The sequence below is a fragment of the Theropithecus gelada genome, chromosome 4 (assembly GCF_003255815.1).
Source record: "Theropithecus gelada isolate Dixy chromosome 4, Tgel_1.0, whole genome shotgun sequence".
NCBI lineage: Eukaryota > Metazoa > Chordata > Mammalia > Primates > Cercopithecidae > Theropithecus > Theropithecus gelada.
The window spans coordinates 48931539-48952435 of record NC_037671.1 but is presented as its reverse complement, the minus strand read 5'-3'; the positions used below and the strand labels follow the sequence as shown (position 1 = coordinate 48952435).

The 20897-nt window shown below is 36.9% G+C and overlaps 1 protein-coding gene across 2 annotated transcripts in view; it reads left to right on the top strand.

Moving 5' to 3' along the window:
• Positions 1-20897, top strand: part of LOC112623818 (24-hydroxycholesterol 7-alpha-hydroxylase) — a 105046-nt gene that overhangs the window by 617 nt on the left and 83532 nt on the right. The window contains exons 2-6 of one of the 2 annotated variants that reach the window (XM_025384492.1): positions 9014-9149; positions 11576-11690; positions 13221-13370; positions 14706-14799; positions 20086-20193. In XM_025384492.1, coding sequence (XP_025240277.1) covers positions 9014-9149; positions 11576-11690; positions 13221-13370; positions 14706-14799; positions 20086-20193 — 603 coding nt within the window. Of the gene's footprint in view, positions 1-9013; positions 9150-11515; positions 11691-13220; positions 13371-14705; positions 14800-20085; positions 20194-20897 lie in introns of both variants that reach the window. The other variant, XM_025384491.1, reaches the window with a different exon arrangement.

Here is a 20897-nt window from a genome sequence, read left to right as displayed (position 1 = left end):
AAAGAAATGACATACAATTGCAGCGTGCATCTACATTTTTGGAAGTAGAGATTAACTTTTCATGTTTTTACTTCATCGAAGTTCCAAATGTATACGTGTTCAGTAAATGTTTGCAGTAATTGGGAAAGATAAAGTGTAATCCAATTTAAGTTTGTGAAAATGAGTAATTCGTATCCAAATCGGAGTTAACACCAAAGTATTGCACAAATTGCTTGCACAGTTGGTTCATACAAAATAAACAGGCTCTGTATTTTTAGCTGACGTTGTTATTTGATGATGATGTGCTCCATTTTCACTACGGCCTGAGGAGACTAGTAATCCTCCTTGTACTAGATGTTTTTGTTTTGAAAGTATCTTTTAAATGTCTGAGCACTTTAAGGAACAGACCTCTATTAATGTCTTTTAAGTTAATTCAATTTAAGTCTTTTATTCAATTTCCAGTCACAAAGATTTTATGATATTTGATTGTCTAATAAATTTGTACCATATTAATTATCATTATTCTTATGAATTATAATACTTTCTGTGGTCACCCGTTTTCCTTCTGGTTAGCCTAATTTGTAGAATGAATTTATACGTAGTAGCATTATTTTGCCACTGATCATTTACCTTCAAAATCTCTGAGATTCCAATTTAGTAAAAAAGGTATAGAAAATTAAAGAGAACTAAGATGAAAATAAAAATAACCCAGCATATCACACCAGAAATACTGTAAAAATTTAGTGTATTTATATTATTTTGGCCTTTTTCCTATGTATTTACAACTATTTAATGAACAACAATGGAATAATAGTGTAATACTCTTTTATGTCCTTTCGACTTTAACATATAATGTTGATAACTTTCCTGTATCATGAAATACTTTGAATCTTCCTTTTATGGCTATATTTTGTCATAGGAGGATACACTAGTTTACTTAAATCTCAATAGTTGGGTTTATAGGTTGCTGCCAACCTTTTTTCTTTCTCTCAACCAATGCTCCAGTGAACATTCTTGCATGTGTGTGTGCATGTATTGATTGTGTGGTTGTACATTTTGCATTTATCTGATTGTTTACTCAGAATACATTTCTAGGAGTAGAATTGCTGAGTCAAAGGACATGCACATTGAAATTGTTTATATGAAGGTGTTACCTTTGGAAAATGGTGTATGAATATGCAATTTTTATTTTCCATTGACTGTAAGGAATTGCCTAACTTCTCATATCCTGGGCCACACTGAATGCCATAATTCTTTGCAATTTTTGCTTGTCTGATAGATGAAAAAATTATATCTCCTAAAGAAATACTCCTTTGTCTCCCACAGCCTTCTTTATGCATATAATTTTGATAATTTTTAAGGAATTTTTTTTACAAGCTTGTGTCAGAAGGCTAAATATTTCTGAGGTCTCTGTTGCTATCCTGACTAAACAAAACAAGTTATTGCTGGACTCCATGGCTCACACCTGTAATCTCAACACTTTGGGAGGCAGGGGTGGGAGGATTGCTTGAGGCCAGGAATTTAAGACCAGCCCGGGAGATATAGCAAGACGTCATCTCTACAAAAACTAAATATAAAAAAAATTAACCTGGTCCAGTGGCACATGCCTGTAGTCCCAGCTACTCCGGAGGCTGAGTCGGGAGGATTGCTCGAGCTCAGGAGTTCCAGGTTCCAGTAAGCTATGACTGAGCCCCTGCACTCCAGCCTGGGCAACAGAGCAAGACCTTGTCTCTTTAAAAAAAGAATACGACTGCTTTATTTGATGTTTTACTACTAAAAGCTTTTAAGGTTCACCCTTGCCTCTGGGCAGTATGATTAAAAAAAAAAAAAAAAAAGCCAGGGTGCTCCCACCATTGGTGCCAGGAGAGATTCAAATAGCACAAACCCCAACCTTCATGCAGGAAGGCTCACACCAGCCTACCCCCTAACCATAATAAAACCGTAAGACCTGTCTCTTTTCACTGTTTTCTCAAATCATTTTCAGATCAGCTTGAGAGGACTGCCCTACTTTCCCCAGAGAAGTCTCATTATGTATGAAATAAACCTCTTCATACCCTCTCAGGGTGTGTGTGTGTGTGTGTGTGTAAATGTAGTCACTGTCTTGACATCCAAACCAAATCTTGGGTGGGAGGTTCCATTCTGAGTTTTTGCAGTGGCTGCAACAGGTACTCAGTAGACTTGATGCGAAATTGCATCTAAATGGCAACCGCATAAGACACTACTTATGGCATATTGAACCTTCAAGAAAAAACTTCTAAAATTCCATCATTAGCTAATACTCTCAGCTTCTCATGCCCCTCTAGAATACTGAAAAGAGACAACTTTGGTGACCACAAAAAAATCTTCCTATTATTTTTATTTAATCTTTGAATAGATTATGTATTTATATGGTTCAAAAAATTGTAAATATAAAAACTACAGGAAAAGTCCCTTCAACCTCTGTTTCCCGTCCACCTAGTTCTCACTCCTCACTCCCAACCTTGGCAACCCTGTAATTCGTTTCTTATATGTTGTTTCATAGTTTCTTTAACTGTATACAAGCAGATAGAATTATGGAATTATTTTCCACCTTATAAGCAAAATATGTCATATTATTCACACTGTTGCTTTGTCAATAGGTTTTTTTTTTTTTTTTTTTTTTTTTTTTTTTTTTTTTTTGAGACGGAGTCTCGCGCTGTCGCCCAGTCTGGAGTGCAGTGGCGCGATCTCGGCTCACTGCAAGCTCCGCCTCCCGGGTTCACGCCGTTCTCCTGCCTCAGCCTCCTGAGTAGCTGGGACTACAGGCGCCCGCCACCGCGCCCGGCTAATTTTTTGTATTTTTAGTAGAGACGGGGTTTCACTGTGGTCTCGATCTCCTGACCTTGTGGTCTGCCCGCCTCGGCCTCCCAAAGTGCTGGGATTACAGGCGTGAGCCACCGCGCCCGGCGTCAATAGGTATTTACTCTTTACATATTAGTACCATATAGAACTCCTAATTCTTTTCTTTGAAGATGCATGGATATGGCTGCATTTATTTAATAAGTTTCCTCATCGACAGACATGGGGTAGTCAGATTTCTAAGATAACCTGCGATGATCCTACAATGATTCCCTTGTGTAATCACCTCCTTTTGAGTGTCAACAAAACCTAGTGACTCACCTCTAATGAACAGAATATGGCACAAGTGATCTGATGTTACTTCTGTGATTAGGGCTTTCATTTTGATAACAGACTCAATTGCCTTCCTAGTTTACACTCTTTGATGATGAGAGCTGTCATTATAGAGAGGCCTACAAGGCAAGAAATAGAGGGAGGTCCTGGCCAGCCCCAGTAAAAATCAAAGGTCTTCAATCCAATAGCCTGTGAAAAACTAAATTCTGCCACCAACCGTGTCAGCTTCATAGTGAATACTACTACCCGAGTTGAGCCTTGAGATGGCTAGAACCCAATCTTTAGTTACGAAATTCTATTACAAAAGAAAAACTCATATTGCAAACCTGATACTTTGTACTTTATAATTGAGACAGAGGATTTTGTTTATGCTTCAAATTACCTGGTTATATCTGTCTTTTGTTGATTAGAATTTACCATTTTTTACGCATGAGACATTGATAAAATTTCTGGCACTCTGACTAAGAGAGTTTTTTTTAAACACCTAATAGTATAGACAATCTGCAGCTATCTACAAGTATGTATTTGTTGATACAATGGAAACATTATTTGAAAACACAATGTCCCAAAGTATACTAGGCTGAAGTTCAGTATTTTATAAAAATATTCAATAAATAGTTTAAGTAAATTGTTGGAAAAATATTGGCTCAATAAAGCATCATTATTTTTCAGGTTCTAATGAGGGAAATGGTGTCTACCTCCCACCAACAGGTGTAGAATGTGAAATTCTGAAAATGTGGGCATAGGATCTAAATGTCAAGCAGCCCCCAAAAAGACAAAGTTCCCTACATTAAAATAAGTAAATTAGACAACTTCTGCAGTTTGTCTGCTTAAACAGCTCTTGGGAAGGGCACCTCCTTTAAGCCACTCTAAGTGATATTTGAAGTCTTACCTGTAGTCATCTATGTTGAGTTAAAATCTACTTTCTCTTATATTATTAAAGCTGTACCAACTTTGTTTTGGATACTGTTTGGGTGATACATATTTTTCTATCCCTTTCAATTTTTCAGAGTCTTTATATTTTAACCCAGTCTCTTGAAAAATAAAAGATAGATTGAACCAAATTAAAATAAAAATATAACGTATCACAATTTCTATCACTATGTGCTTATATTAATTAGAAAAGAAAAATCTGAAATTGATAAACTTTCAAGAATCATCTCCTTCTAAAAAAGAGTAAAATAAGCCCAAATAAAGCAGAAGGAAGGAAATAGTAAAGAACAGAAATCAATGAAGTTGAAAATTAAAAAAATAAAATAAGGAAAATCAATGAAAGAAAGAACTGGTTTTTTGAAAAGACCAGTAACATTGCCAGACTTCATGCAGGACTGATAGAGCAAACAAAAATGACCAATGTTTGAATGAAACAGGGAATATCACTGCAGACATCAGAAGGAATGATAAGAAAATACTATGAATAACTCTACAAACATAAATTTAACAAGTTACATAAAATGGATTAATTCCTAGAAAAACATATTCTAACAAAACTATCCAATATACAATACATAATTTTAATAGCCCTACACTATTAAGAAAATTGAATTTGTAATTTGATAACCTCCCAAAAAGAATTCTCTAGGCCCAGATTGTGTCATTGGAAAACTATACCAAATGTTTAAAAAAGAATTAACTATGAGTTCTATACTATTTCTTCCAGAAAGTGGAAGACATAGAAACATTTCCCAGTCTATTTTATGAAGTTGGCATTACCTTGATATCAAGCCACAGATAGTACAGAAGAAAACTACAGACAAATATTACTTATGAATATATTAATAGATGCAAAAATAACAAAATATCAGCAAATAAAATTTATCAATATATAAGATGAATTACCAAGTGAAGTCTGTCAATCCACGTAAGCTGCTGTATTAACAAGCTAAAGAAGAAAAGGTACATAATTGATGCAGAAAAAGCATTTGACAAAATTCGATATCCATTCCTGATATCCATTCATGATAAGGAATAGAGGGAAATTTCCTAACTCTATAAAGGACATCTACAAAAATCCTTCAGTTAACAGGACACTTAAATGATTAAAGACTAAATACTTCCATGTGATTGGGAACAAAACAAAGATCTCTGTTGTCACAACTCTTATTCAGTATAGTGCTGGAAATTTTAGCCTGTGCAATAAAGTAAGAAAATAAAATACATATAGATTTGAAAATAAGAAATAAAACTGTCTTAATTTGCAGATGACATGATTGTCTATGTAGAAAATCCCTATGTTAAAAATACATTAACATTTATAATAACTCAAGAAATATTTAGGTATAAATCTAACAAAACATATAGAACTTGTATGCTAAAATCCACAAAACATTGATGAAAAAAAATCAAAGGTCTTAAGAGAGACACATACTGTGTTCCTGATTGGAAAAGTCAACATATTAAAAATGTCAGTTTCCTCCAAACTGATATCCAGGTTTGATGCAAATAGTATTCCCAGCAAGATTTGCTGTAGATATAGACAAGGTTATTCTAAAATTTATATGGAAAGGCAAAGAAACTAAAATAAATAAAACAATTTTGAAAAAGTAGAATAGAATGAGAGGAATCATTCCACTCAATTTCAAGGCCTATTATTAATCAAGATGATGTAGTACTGGCAGAAGGATAGACACAAAGATCAGTGGAACAAAGTAGAGTATCTAGAGGTAGATCCACTCAAGTATGCCAACTGATTTTTGGCAAAGGTGCAGAAACAACTCAATGAAATAAAGATGGCTTTTTTAAACAAATGGTGATGGAGCAATTTGACTCTGTAAGCCAAAACAAACAAAACAACAAAGAACCACCCCCAACACACACACAAAATGAATTTCTACCTAAGTCCTATATCTTATACAAAATTAACTCAAAATAGATAACAGAGTTAAATGTAAAACGTAAAGATATAAAACCTGTAGAAAGAAATATAGAAGAATATCTTCCTAATTTGGAATAGAAAATAGCTCTTAGACTTAACACCAAAAGGATAGTTCATAAAAGGAAAAACTGATAAATTGAACCTCATCAAAATTTAAAAACATTTGCTCTGTAAAAGAGCTCACTAAAAAGAGTTAAAGAAAAGCTACACACTGGGATAAAATATTTGCAAACCACATATCCAACAAAGGACTAATATCTAGAATATATAAAGAACTCTCAACACTCAACAGTATAATACAAAATCCAGTTAGAAAATGGGCAGATGACATAAACAAGATGTATCAATGAAGAGAATATTCAGATGGCAAATAAGCACATGAAAATATGTTCAACATCAATAGTCATTAGAGATAAGCAAATTAAAATCATGAGATACTACTACATATCTATCAGAATGGCAACGATAAAAATAGCAACAACACCAAATGTTGGTAAGGATACAGAGAAACTGGATTACTTATACATATGGTGGAAATATAAAATGGTACAGCCGCTCCAGAAAACACGTTCCCAGTTTCTTAAACATCTAAACACACAGCCAACCATATGACCTGGCAATTGCACTTCTAGGAATTTATCACAGAGAAACTTAATGTTTACATAAAAACCTAGATATGGATGTTTATGTTTGTGATAGCGCCAAACTGAAAAGAAACTCACTGTCTTTCAACCTTATTCATTTTTATTGTTTTTATTTTTAGAGACAGTCTTGCTGTGTTGCCCTGGCCGGAGTGCAGTGGTGCAAATCATAGCTCGCTGCAACCTCAAAAACTCCTGGGCTCAAGTGATACTCCTGCCTCAGACCCCCAAAGCAGTGAGATTATAGGCATGTCTAGCCCAGCCTTCATAATGTTTAAATAAACTGTCGTACATTCACACTGTGGAATACTACTCAGAAATATAAAGGAGTGAATGATTGATACACACAATTTGGATGAACATTCAGAGAGTTACGCTGAATGAAAAGCCAGTCCCCAAAAATTGTATACTACATACTTCCATTTATATAACATAGTGAAATTCAAAGTTATAGAAGTGGAGAACAGATGAGTGTTGCCAAGGATTAAGGAGAAGGTGGGAGTGGGAGAAACAGTGGGGGTGGCTATAAAAGGGCATCATTTAAGATCTTTGTGGTGATGGAAATATTCTGCATCTTGACTGTATCAATGTCAATAGCTTGGTTGTGATACTGTACTATAGTTTTGCAAGATGTTAATACTGGGAAAACAGTAATAGATATGTAGGCTGTCTCTGTAACATTTCTTACAACCCCATGTTAATCTACAATTATCTCTAAATAAAAAGTTTAAAAAATATACAAGCACCACTTCTACAACATACCATGTGTGCCTGCCTTTACTTCATAATACTGAGGCTGCTGATGTTGCATACAAGAAAAGAACAAAAGGAAAGCAAGTACAACAACACAACAACAACAACAAAAACCCTGTTACATAATTTCTAACACTGTGCATGACCATCTTTCACTCTGCAGTTATATTGCTGTTACTTTAAATGCCTCACATCAACAATTATCTCAACTGCTGATTCAATGTATTTGAATGTGGTTAGTCTACACTTGTGGCCAGGTGCTTATAGATGTTACAAAAAGTTACCTACTAATGGGAAGCTAAGAATTCTCATTTGAACAAAACTTTAACAGTGAAAATAAATCTTCTTCTAAGTACTGGTTAACAAACAATTATAGATAGGAATGTTAGAAAGCAATGTAGCTGTCTGGATCACTAATGTACAAAAATGGGACTTCATTTTTTTGGTGGCTTAATGATTTTTGGGCCTGCAAGTTGCCTAGTACTACCCAACAGTGTGTTGCAGGAGTAATCATGTGCCATCTCTTGGGAGGTAAAGAAATGACTAATACTGAAGTAGTGATGAGCATAAATTATGCCTTGAGATATGTATAATACTGTAATGGAATACGAAAGTATGATGATTTATTTTGATGACAGAGTCATGGAAAAGATTGTGGTTTGTTGCCCACATTCATAATTGAAGAAACGGATAAATTATACTTAGACGCCAATGAAGATGAATGACATATTTTTTTTCCCAGCAAGGTCATAGACCCCTGATATCAAACCCTGTGCTACAGTATGTTTACAGGTTGCTAAGAGTGATCTGATAAAGAGGGGAAAATTAATGATGTAGGAGAGAGAGGCATAAATGTAGAAAAGAGAAGGCAAGAGTGTAGGATCCATAACACAAATGGAGAAGTGTTGACATTTCACAAGGGCAGGAACTTCCATCCATGTTAAGAGGAGGGAACAGATGGAGAATGGGTGCAAATGTATATACCTTGCAGGATTTAGTAATGAGAAACTGAAACTGCTACTTGATGGCTCCATTTTTCCAGTGAGTTACAAGGCAGGGACACTATGTCAGAGTGGAGAGGCTGAGTAGGTTGAAATAGTCATTACAGGTGAATTTCATTACAGGAGAAATAGTCATTTTGAAAACTAGGAAAGTGAACAGATTAGGAAAGTGTATAGGATTGCAAGACATTGTTGAATAACCATAGATTTCCTGTAAACCAGCTGGCACTTTTGAACTTTCTTGTTGAACAATATTCAGCTATAGGTTGCTTATAAGTCTACTAATATCTTGAAAACAATGTTTAAATGTCACAATGTTGATATAATTTTTAATTATTTATAATTATTATTTTCTACTTATTTCATACTACAAGAAAGGAAGCTACAAATAGGCAATAAAATGATCAAAGGGAACATTACATATCAGGACAGAGCAAATTAAAATTTATATAATTCAGATCTGACTAAAACAATCAGAATTTATAACTAATTACCAAATATAATAATTTGTCTCTTTACTGTAACTTCAACATTAGGATTCTTGAGTGAGGAGAAAGGGCTTAAACATGGCTTAGAAATGCTTACTAATATAATCTGTGTTTGTTTTATTTCAGTATGGACCAATATTTACAGTCTTTGCTATGGGAAACCGAATGACCTTTGTTACTGAAGAAGAAGGAATTAATGTGTTTCTAAAATCCAAAAAAGTAGATTTTGAACTAGCAGTGCAAAATATCGTTTATCATACAGGTAAAGAATATTTTTAGATAGTCCATTCGAAATCCAACATTGGAATCCAGGAGTAGTTTTAGGTAAAAATTACATCCTCACTCCTCTATCAAGAATGATGAGGGTCCATTATTTTATTCTTGAGGTATGGGTAGAAGAGGAAAGAGTTACAGGTAAAAGAGTTTGGCCATTGAAACGCAAATGAATGGCAGCCTCATACATTTAGATTTGAATTAGACACGTGAAAGTGATAAGGTTACCTCATTGATGTTTTCTTTAGAGAGTATTTGGAATCTGTATCATGTTACAGCTTCCAAGATGTCACTAATTCTGTTCCACCGCTGTGTGTACAGTGTTCTACAGGCTACAGCTCTTGGACTGATTACATGCTATTCAGTCCCTGAAACTAGAATTCCATGGCTTAGTAAACCCTTTACAGTGGCATTTCCTGACATATTTTGTAGGGCTGTTATGGTAAGTGGGAGCTTGACTTGCCCTTTCACAAATCCTCTGTCTTCAGAGACTGCCAGATTGTACAGTCAGCATGCTTCCAGTATGGCTGTCTGCCTTCATTTCTTCCTAGGCTGCAAATGTGTGTACTGGGGCCACGTGTCCTCCCTGGAATGCAGAGCTGGTTCATTTTGTGTCTGGTTCTTTTTTGTGCTTTCACAATGTTTTTGCTTGCTTCTATTCTCTGTGACTTCTTTCTGCCTTTTTTCTTCTTTGGTTCCTTTTCATGTAACCTTTTGTGCATTTCTTACCATTAAGATAAGAAAGTTTGTTTTAAAAACTACCAGTAATCAATAGAATTATATATATATATCTTTCTTCTTGCATGCATGATATCACAACTTGTTGGTGAAATTCTTTGATTATTTGGTACTTCTTGATACTTGGACTATGGAATTTCAGATCAAATAATAGAAAGTTTTTGAAGGCCTTTGATCTGTAGAGTCACATATCCCTTTAGAAAAATTTGCTAAGTTAACAGAGGTGTATGGAAATGATTGAGTTTTTTTCACCTGGGCCTCCTCTGGGGACTTTCATGCTTAAATATTTCTGTTGAACAGATGAAATATATTAATATTTATTCTTAAGTCAGCTTCCCATTCCTCCCGTATATTTCCCAACCATAGAGAAGATGTATGCTCAGGAAATCTAAAAACTGTTTTTCATTAACTTACACAAAATGTAACTTACACGTAATAGCACGATGAAATACAAAATTAAAACTTATTTTTTGAAAAAGTTACTTTAATAAAATGACAACAGTGGGCACAGGGGACTACTGGAGGGAGGGGGACGGGTGGCAAAGGTTGAAAAACTATTGAGTACTGTGCTCATTACCTGAGTGATAGGATTAATCATGCCCCAAACCTCAGCATAACACAATATACTCATATAACAAACCTGCACATGTACCCTCTGAACCTAAATTTTTTTTTAAAGAAAAAGTTACTTCAAAGTCAATAAAACAAGGTAAAAGAAAAATATAAAGGAATGAGTAAAAAATAAACCCCGATTTCTAATTAGGAGAGTGTGTTGTAGAGGGAACATGAATACTAATATAAAGAAAATAGTGGGCTGAAAGCTATTCATGGTGTTAGGAAAGGTCTCCTGGTGGAAGTAATATTCAAGAAGACACTTGAAGGACAAATAGAAATGTGCAGCATAAGTTTAAAGCTCATAGGTATAAGTGTGTGGGATTGGGTGGGAGTAGATATGGGTATAACGAAGGAGAGAACATTCTGAGCAGACAGAACAGCCTCTGAAATGCTGGGATATGTAAAATATGTGTTTTTAATGTATCTGGACTATAGATTTGGAGGGAGAAGGGTTGAAAATACCAGCTCTCTTAATCATCCATTTATAGATTATCCCTTAAAGTGAATAAAGTTCCACCATCTCACAGAATACATTGAATCTTTTTTGTTTGTTTGTTTTGAGATAAAGTCTCTCTCTGTCGCCCAGGCTGGAGTGCGGTGGTGTGATCTCAGCTCACTGCAACTCTACTTTGTGGGTTCAAGTGATTCTTCTGCCTCAGGCTCCCCAGTAACTCGGATTACAGGTGCCCACCACAGCCAGCTAATTTTCCTATTTTTAGTAGAGACAGGGTTTCACCATGTTTGGTCAGGCTGGGCTGGAACTCCTGACCTCAAGTGATCCACCTGCCTCGGCCTCCCAAAGTGCTGGGATTACAGGTTTGAGCCACCACACTCGGCAGAGAATATGTTGAGTCTTTATCTACTTTTATTTACGGGAGGTGACCTTGTGTGCTGGGAGGACTTTGGCTGTAGTCCCTGCTGACCAAATAATAGTAGAGATATATTGACTGTGTGTTTCAAGGAGTCGTTGCTTATTTTGAAAATAGTTTTCTTTGTTCATAGCATCAATTCCAAAGAATGTCTTTTTAGCACTGCATGAAAAACTCTATATTATGTTGAAAGGGAAAATGGGGACTGTCAATCTCCATCAATTTACGGGGCAACTGACTGAAGAATTACATGAACAACTGGAGAATTTAGGCACTCATGGGACAATGGACCTGAACAACTTAGTAAGGTAAATAGATGCATTAATATGATTTAGTCTTGCTTTTTGTTTTAAATAAAAAATTGAAAGCTATACATTGGACTTCAAACACTGTCAGGTTGATTACTGAAGTCTACCTAACTAGGCTATTAAGAGATTATTTTAATCTTTTAAATTATTTATTTATTTTTTTTGAGACAGAGTCTTGGTCTGTCACCAATCTTTTAAATTCTAATTCAGTTTAGCATTTCTATTTTATGGTGAGCAAATAAGCCAATACAATCATTGTAATATATTTGCAGTAATTTCTCCTTAGTCATTCCATACATTTTTGTATAAACTACATGGATTTTCTTCTTATAATTTTCATACTTCCCCATTAGAATTTTGATAAAACCTTCAGTGCAATTTGCAATTATTAGAACGAGAGGACGTTGAGAGGATAGGGGAGAGAATGGAATCACAAAGTGGTGAAAAAGGTCCAGGAGATGTTTGTGTTACTTAACAAGTGGCTCAGGCAAAGTCAGTGTGGGCCTCAGGAGTGAGCTCCAGGGTCCTTTATTAATGGAGATCCCAGGAGACAGGGAAGAGCAGCAGACGGAGTCAGCCCCATTCTGAAGCTTTCTGGAAAAGTTAAAGTCTGGGCATGGGAGCTGTGAAAAAAAATTTCCCACGTGCATAAAGAGATTTGGTAAGTTGAAGTTACCTGAGTCACGTTGCCATCTCAGCAGGATCCTGGAATGCCCAAGGCAAGATTCTGCAGTTCAGACTCAAACAGAATGACAGTGAACATTCTGTTAGAGGTCCAGTAGTATGGGCTGGAGGGGGGACACAAAAACAAACAACCAAATTAAAAAATATGCTGAAGCGTACCCAGTATCTATAATGAAACAAATACATTGAAATGAACAAAATATTCCTGGATATTTTTGAAACTTTGGGTGAATGAGATTATGAATGGATGGTAAATAAAAATTAAATAAACAAGTGTTAAGTGTTTTAAGGCATGTTAACAATATTTTATATTCTTTATCTTAAGTTTGCTACAGTAATCACTTTATTATCTTAATGGTAAAACTTATTGATGATATGTACTGTATTTCAATAGGCAGTAGTTTGAATTTATGGGATCCTGTGAGAAATTAGGAAATTGGTGACTAATATTGCCCTGATTCCTTGTTTTTGTTTTTGTCGTTGTTGTTGTGGTTGCTGTCTAAAGGAATGGACTATATCTTAGCTACTATTATCTGTTAAATAAATTCTTGTTGAATTGTATTAGATCAATGTATTTATTATCTCATATTTGTCAGAGTCTAATATGCTTGCTTAGAAAGCATTTAAATATCTTCAGATAAATCAAACCACAGTTTCAGTTCCCCCTGTATTATCTTGACCACAGTAAGCAAATATCAAAACTTCTTAAGAGTGACTTTTTCCCAAGAGAATCTGTCACCTATTATCTGCCCCTCATATATCGCTATGAAATAGCACCCTGCTTTGTATCCTTTGCCTTTCTTCTTTGGTCTTTGGGTCTAACTTTCTGTGTTTCTGTCTTTGTAGACATCTCCTTTATCCAGTCACAGTGAATACGCTCTTTAATAAAAGTTGGTTTCCCATAAACAAGAAGAAAATCAAGGAGTTCCATCAGTATTTTCAAGCTTATGATGAAGATTTTGAGTATGGTTCCCAGTTGCCAGAGTGTCTTCTAAGGTAGCAGTTGTTTCCTATAATTAATTCATTGACCAAGCTTCTCTCAGCAACTGATACACCTCTCATTTTTCTGTTCTAAGTAGATGTAACCCCAGTTTAAGTGGGAGAGAAGCTGTTTCTTATGACCTGTTTTTGGTGTCTGTATGTGAATTGAGGGAAGACCAAGGAAGAGAGATGCTTTTCTTATTGTGATGAACAAAAACAAAAGAGAGAAAGAGATCGATGGGACTAAGAATGTATTTTGAGGCCTTTTATCCCATCTACAGCTTATTATTATTGCACTCGTTGCTACAGTTAAGATTCCTGCTAAATCATCAGTGTGAGCAGTCTCAGAATCAGACACTGTGCTCCTCATTCTCTCTGAGGCAAACATAGGCGTGGTTAAATGCGTTTCTCACAGTTGGTTCAGACAAGTGTTTGTAAAATGAGGCACATGCAAAGTAACTGCGCGATTTTGAAACTTCTTGGCAGTGGCTCTATATCTTTCTCCATTTGGGTTGCTATAACAAAGTGTCATAGAGTGGGAGGCTTATAAACAACAGAAATTTATTTCTCATCGTCCTGGGGGCTGGAGGTCTGAGATGAGCGTGCCAATATGGTCACGTTCTGGTGAGGGCTATTTCTCATTGCCCTGGAGGCTGGGGGTCTGAGATGAGGGGGCCAGCATCCTCACATTCTGGTGAGGGCTCCTTCCAGGTTGCAGACTCCCAGTTTTTCACTGCATTCTCACGTGGTGAAAGGGGCAGACAGACCCTGTTCATAGGGGTGCTACTCCTTTGCATGAGGGCTCTAGCCTCATGACCTAGCTACCATCCAAACACCCCCACCTCCTAATAACATCACCTTGGGGGTTAGGATTTCAACATATAAAGATCTGGGAGGGACACAGACATTCAGACCATAGCCTACATAGGCCATTCATCTATAATGGTGACTGTTCAGACAAGATTTAGAAGATTAGAGAAAGTCTGTTTTTCACGGCTTAAGCCAGAGATTGATTCCGTGCATTGGGTTTTCATCCTCCTACAACTTACAGCAGCCACAGTAAAGGCAGACCAAGCAAGTTGTGGGTTCTGCCTTCTTATTCAGCACCAATGCAATGAGACTCTGAAGTATTATTTACAAAAGACACTAAAATGTAGTTGCTCTGCCTCCCCAATTGTCTTTGTGGACTAATAATTCCAAAGGTAGACCTTTCATGAAATTATACCTGAAAATTAAGAATAAATTTGGAGAAATAATTTTAATTCCACAGACATCCATTTTTTATGTTGTGACCTGTTATTCCAAAAGTGCTTTCAAATTAATTTCTATATATATCTTTTTCTCATGTAGAAACTGGTCAAAATCCAAAAAATGGTTCCTGGAACTGTTTGAGAAAAACATTCCAGATATAAAAGCATGTAAATCTGCAAAAGATAATTCCATGGTAAGTATTTCTTACCTTTTTTTTGCTAACGTAAAGATAGTAATAAATTATGGTTGTTAAAATATATTTTGCTAAAACACATGAGATTGATTAGATACCATTTTTGTGTCAACCACTGTACTGGACATGTTGAGATACATTATTTCATTGTTACATCATCACAACAACCTATGTAGAACAGGTATCCTATTCCACATATGAAAAAACCAGAGACAACGAGCAAAAAAAAATTACAATTCCGATGTTCTGTACTGATTTCTGTGTTATCATGCAGTTGGCTGTGTCAGTAGCGACAGGTGAAAGCAATGGCAAATTAGGAAAAGAGAACAAAGCCCTACAAAGTAGACTTTGTTATTGATGCCACTACCATTAGTTGTTTCTTCAGATGCAGGGAGGGAAAATAGTATAATTTAAAAAGCCAGGCACTAGGAGTCTGTGCCCTAAGTGTTATTCCAGATCTGTGGTTCTTCAAATGTGGCCCATAAACCAACAGCACCAGCATCATTTGGGAATCACTCAGTCAGAAACTCTGCAGTAGGCCAGGCATGGTGGCTCACGCCTGTAATCCCAGCACTTTGTGGGGCCCAGGCAGGAGAATTGCTTAAGCCCAGGAGTTCGAGATCAGCCTGGGCAACATAGCAAGACCTCGTCTCTACAAATAATGATAAAAAAAAATTAGCCAGACATGGTTGTACACACCTGTGGTACCAGCTACTCAGGAGGCTAAGGTGGGAGGATCACACTTGAGCCCAGGCAGTCAAGGCTGCAGCAAGCCCTGATTGTGCTCCTGCACTCCAGCCTGGGTGACAGAGCGAGACCGTGTCTGAAAAACAAACAAACAAACAAAAACCTCTGCTTTAACAAGCCTTACCTTTGGTTCACATGCTTGCTAATGAATGGTTCTCACCTCTGCCTCCTCATTAGAATCACCTCCGGGAGCTTTTGAAAACTGTCTTTGAGGCCAGGGTCTGCCCACAGAGACTGGGTTTCATTTGGTCTGGACTGCCTAGGCTCAAATCCAGTCACTGGTTGTGTAACCTTGGGCACAGTACCTAGTCTCTTGGCCTCAGTTTCCTCACCTACCTCATAAAGTTGTGGGAATTAAATGATTTAGTTTTTGTAAAGTGCTGAGAACAGAGGACTGGATAGGAGCTTATCATTGTTATCCTCATTTAAAAAATATCTTCAAATATTTTTATATTTAAAGATGGCATCAAAAGTTTTTGTTTGTTTTTAGTTAAACAGCAGGTATTATCACAAACAGCTTTGCTTAAAACTAGAAAGGAAGATGGCCTTAGGAAAAAAGACTATGTGAATGTTTAGGTGTCTCTTTCCTGAGTAAAGGCAATAGGAAGCCATACTGGAAGGCCCTTCATTGACAAACTGTGTTTCAGCTAATATTTTTGTTTTATAAACAACCCAGACAAACACACATGTTCTTTGCATTATTTTCCAGGACTTAGGGGCAAAAGCACATGTATATAAAAGATGTACCCAAATAGATCTGTAATCTCTGGGCCTAGCAAACAGAGTTTTTAAATTCCCAGTTAAAATTCCCTACCAAGGCTGGGTGCTGTGACTCACGCCTGTAATCCCAGCACTTTGGGAGGCCAAGGCGGTTGAATCACCTGAGGTCAGGAGTTCAAGACCAGCCTAGCCAACATGGTGAAACCTCATCTCTACTAAAAATACAAAAATTACCCTGGCATGGTGGTGCGCACCTGTAATTCCAGCTACTCAGGAGGCGGAGGCAGGAGAATCGCTTGAACCCAGGAGGCAGGGGTTATGGTGAGCTGAGATTGTGCCACTGCACTCTAGCCTGGGCAACGGAGTGAAACTCCATCTCAAAAAATAAAATAAAATAAAATTTCCTACCAACAATACCTCTAGAATAGCATTTGTTTTTCTTACTCTGAAGAAATGAGGTATTTTTAATCATAGGTACTCTTAACTCCCTTTTTATATTAGTCCTTTTTCATGCTGGTGATAAAGACGTACCTGAGACTGGGCAATAAAAAAAGGGGTTTAATGGTTCCACATGGCTAGGGAGGCCTCACAATCATGGTGGAAGGCAAGGAGGAGCAAGTCACATCTTACATGGATGGTGGCAGGCAAAACGAGAGAGCACTTGTGTGGGGAAACTTCCCTTTGTAAAACGGTCAGATCTTGTGGGACTCACTGACCGTCACGAGAACAGCACTAGAAAGACCTGCTCCCATGATTCGGTTACCTCCCACTGAATCCCTACCACAACACGTGGGAATTCAAGATGAGATTTCAGTGGCTTCATAGCCAAACCATATCATTATTTGAATAAAAACAAAGTTTCAATTCTGCTGAAGCTAATCCAGTGTTTAAAACTTTAGGAGAGAATTCAACTTGAACATCCATGAACAGTTTAACTTTATTTTTTGATGTATTGCAGCTCTGTTTTCCTCTAGCAGTGTTCACACTGAGCTTGTGTGTGTGTGTGTTTTGTGTGGCTTTTGTGTGTGTGTGTGTGTGTGTGTGTGTATGGAGTCTTGCTCTGTCGCCCAAGCTGGAGTGCAGTGGTGCGATCTCGGCTCACTGCAACCTCCACCTCCCAGGTTCAAGCAATTCTCCTGCCTCAGCCTCATGAGTAGCTGGAACTACAGGCATGTGCCACCACACCCGGCTAATTTTTATATTTTTAGTAGATACAAAGTTTCACCATATTGGTCAGGCTGGTGTCAAACTCCTGACTTCATGACCCACCTGCCTCGGCCTCCCAAAGTCCTGGGATTACAGGCGTGAGCCACCGTGCCCGGCCGAGCTCGTGTTTTTATACTAACATTAAAAAAAAAAAAAAAGTGTGGGCTAAGAAGAAATTTAAAAGATTTTGTTGTCTTCAACTGCATAAATAGATTTCAGTGACCTAGTGAAGCAGAAGACTGGGTAGAAGTTGAGTCTCATTTTTAAAAAATATATACACATTTCATTCCATCATTAACAGAAAATGTTGTGATTTCTTCCATGTTATTTTAGATATATCTTAAACTAGTGTTTTTCATTTAAAATTATGACTGTGTCACAGAATAACATATCAAAATAATGAAATATATCTATAGGATTTTCATGAGGTATAAACTTTGTCCTGTGACAACTTACATTGTAAGTGTGATAGACAAGCAGTAAATGAAATTCATATCTAAACTATTAATTCTGCTAATCCATTATTACAAAAAGAGTAATAAGACATTGGCTAACATTTTTGGGGTGTTTACCTTGTGCCAAGCATAGTGTTACACATTTCACAAGTAATCTATTATTTATTTTTACAACTTTAATACCAGGAAAACTGAGGATGTTAAACCCAGAAAGCTAGGGATTAGAGTAGTTAATCCCTTGAAAAATTACATGCTTTAGTAAATAATAGCATCAGTCTCTGTTTTATCATGTATTGTATATGCTAGTGACCGAAAACTTTTTTTTCTGTGTCATATTGTCTGAAGTAAAGCTACTATGCTGTGGTACAATGTAGTTCTCCAAATCCCTAATACATGAGAGTTGTGATTTGTTCTCTAATGGGGCCAATATAGCCTGGTGGCTTAGAGTGTGGGCTCTGGAGTCGGGGCTAGACTCACAGGGTTGGGATCCTAATTCAACCACCTTCAAGTTATATGTCCCTGGCAAAATTCCCTAACTTTACTGTGCTTCAATTTCCTCATATGCATAATGGTGGAGATAATAGCATCTGTGGGGAACCACAGACACTGGACCTTATTTGAGGGTAGAGATTGGGAGAGGGGAGAGGAACAGATAAAAACAACTATTGCATACTAGGCTTAGTACCTGGGAGATGAAATAATCTGTATAACAAACTCCTGTGACATGATTTTACCTATAGAACAAACCTGAACTATACCCCTGAACCTAAGGAAAAAAAAAAAACATGACAAATAGAGCCAGGGAAGGTCATGAAGAAAGGGTTCTCATGCTTGAATATGTGATTTAAAAAAAAAGAAAACCCTACAAAAATGACAAACCTGCACAAAGGCCATCACAGCCTACACAAAAATACTTCTACAGGAACACCTGTTTAGCAACTGGCCTGTCCAATATTGTTATTGATCTTTGTAGACAAGGATAATGATTGCACGACAATTATGTAATCCTTCTCATTTTTTCCTTTAAAAATCATTGTTCTCCTTTAACTCTCTGAATACACACATAGTTTACTATTGCATGCATATTCCCATTGCCATGCTCTATTCTGAAGTAAACATCTTTTCTTAAAAATAAAAAAAGATAGTAGTATCTGCATCTTGGAGTTATAGTGAGGATTTAAATGGGTTAAGTACTTGCGATACACTTAAAATGATACTTGCCCTTAGCAAGCAGTGAGTTAATATTAGCTTCCATTATTTCTATCACCTAGACATAAGTTATTTAAGATTAAAAGAATATGAGTAACTTAATGAAAATGTTACAGTGTCTGAATTCTTCCCCATGATAGGGAGCCATCACTGGCAAAGACAAATCTGGGGAAACCTCCCTATGAAGAAAATACTTTAATGGGATTTGTTTGGTGACTTGGGAGCAACCATAGTAGGTAACCTTAGATGGGGCCCTGCCCTGAGCTGTCACTGTTCAAGTCAAATGTCAGTTCTCTGCATGGTTTTAGAGTATTGTGGTATTTATAATATTCTGACTTGACAGTTCTCTCTCCCATGGTGTATGGGCTGAGAATGTGTATGGTGAATGGGGGTGGAGTTTTCTGAATGCTCCAGAGATCTGTGTTTCTCTATTGCTGGCATTTTCCTAAGAGCAGAGGCCTATAAGACAGGGATTCCAGGGCAGTGTGGAGGGCAGAGATGATAACACACAATTTGCCAATTCAGTTTGGTAAAGTAGAGATCCAAAGTGCATTGTACCCTCTGAAAGATTTTGTTTTAAGCACTTTTTAGGTACTAACTCATTTAATTCTCACGACAATCCTATGAGGTAGGTACCATATTATGAACATTTTTTGGATGAGGACACAGAGGCACAGAGGGATTAAAGTAGCTTGTTCAAGGTCATCCAGCTCTTAAATAGCTGAACCAGGATTTGAACAAATGCAGTGAGGTGGTCAAGCTCCAGAATCCCTACTCCTAATTACTATACTACAGTAAGGACATAAAACCCTTCACATGCCTCAAACTGCAAAACCTGGGAATGGCAGAAATGATATCTTTCATATTAAAGAAAAATGCATGATCTCTTGTTTTTTAACATCAATATCTGTCACATAGCCATGGTTTGACAGTGTTTATTTCTTTACAGACATTATTGCAAGCTACGCTGGATATTGTAGAGACGGAAACAAGTAAGGAAAACTCACCCAATTATGGGCTCTTACTGCTTTGGGCTTCTCTGTCTAATGCCGTTCCTGTAAGTATATTAGTAAAGTGTGAGTTACACTGCTCTCTACTGACCTTTCGTCTTTTTCTCCTTCATTTCTTTCTTCCATTCTTTTTTCCACTCTTCACTCATGGAAAAGAAAAAAAACTACAGTGGATTTGGTTGTGCGATAAAAACCAAAACTGAGTGCCTGATGAAATCGGATTAGGTTACAAAGGAGACAAAACAGATCCCAAGCAAATTCTGTCCTCTGAAAGGTAGTGTCACAGGATGAGGGGTAAGCTTGCCCTTTGGGGCCAGTTGTAGACAACAGTCTGTTTATGGAGCACTTTTTGTATGTCTGCCAATGTGCTCAGTATTGCTATTGAAAAGATGAATAGGGATTGGCCACATGCTTTTATTGGAAAGAATAAGTAAATGGATAGTTTCAGGTAACTTGGGCTTGGATCCAGACATCCCAAGTCATAGTTGTAGACTGTTATGGTGGTAATTTAAATTCTCTGTGCCTCCATTTCCTAATAAGGGATAATGTACTATTTTACCTACTAAGGGTAAAAAAAAGGGATAATGTACCTGAACCTCCTACTGTGGTCTTAGAACTTGGGTGCTCAATAAATGGTAATTTTCATTTCTCTACAGAGTTGTTATGAGGATTTAATAAGCCTAGCTGGTACCAATGAATATTAGCTCTTTATCTCCATTTGTACCCATTCTCCTTCTGTGTGCCATTCCTG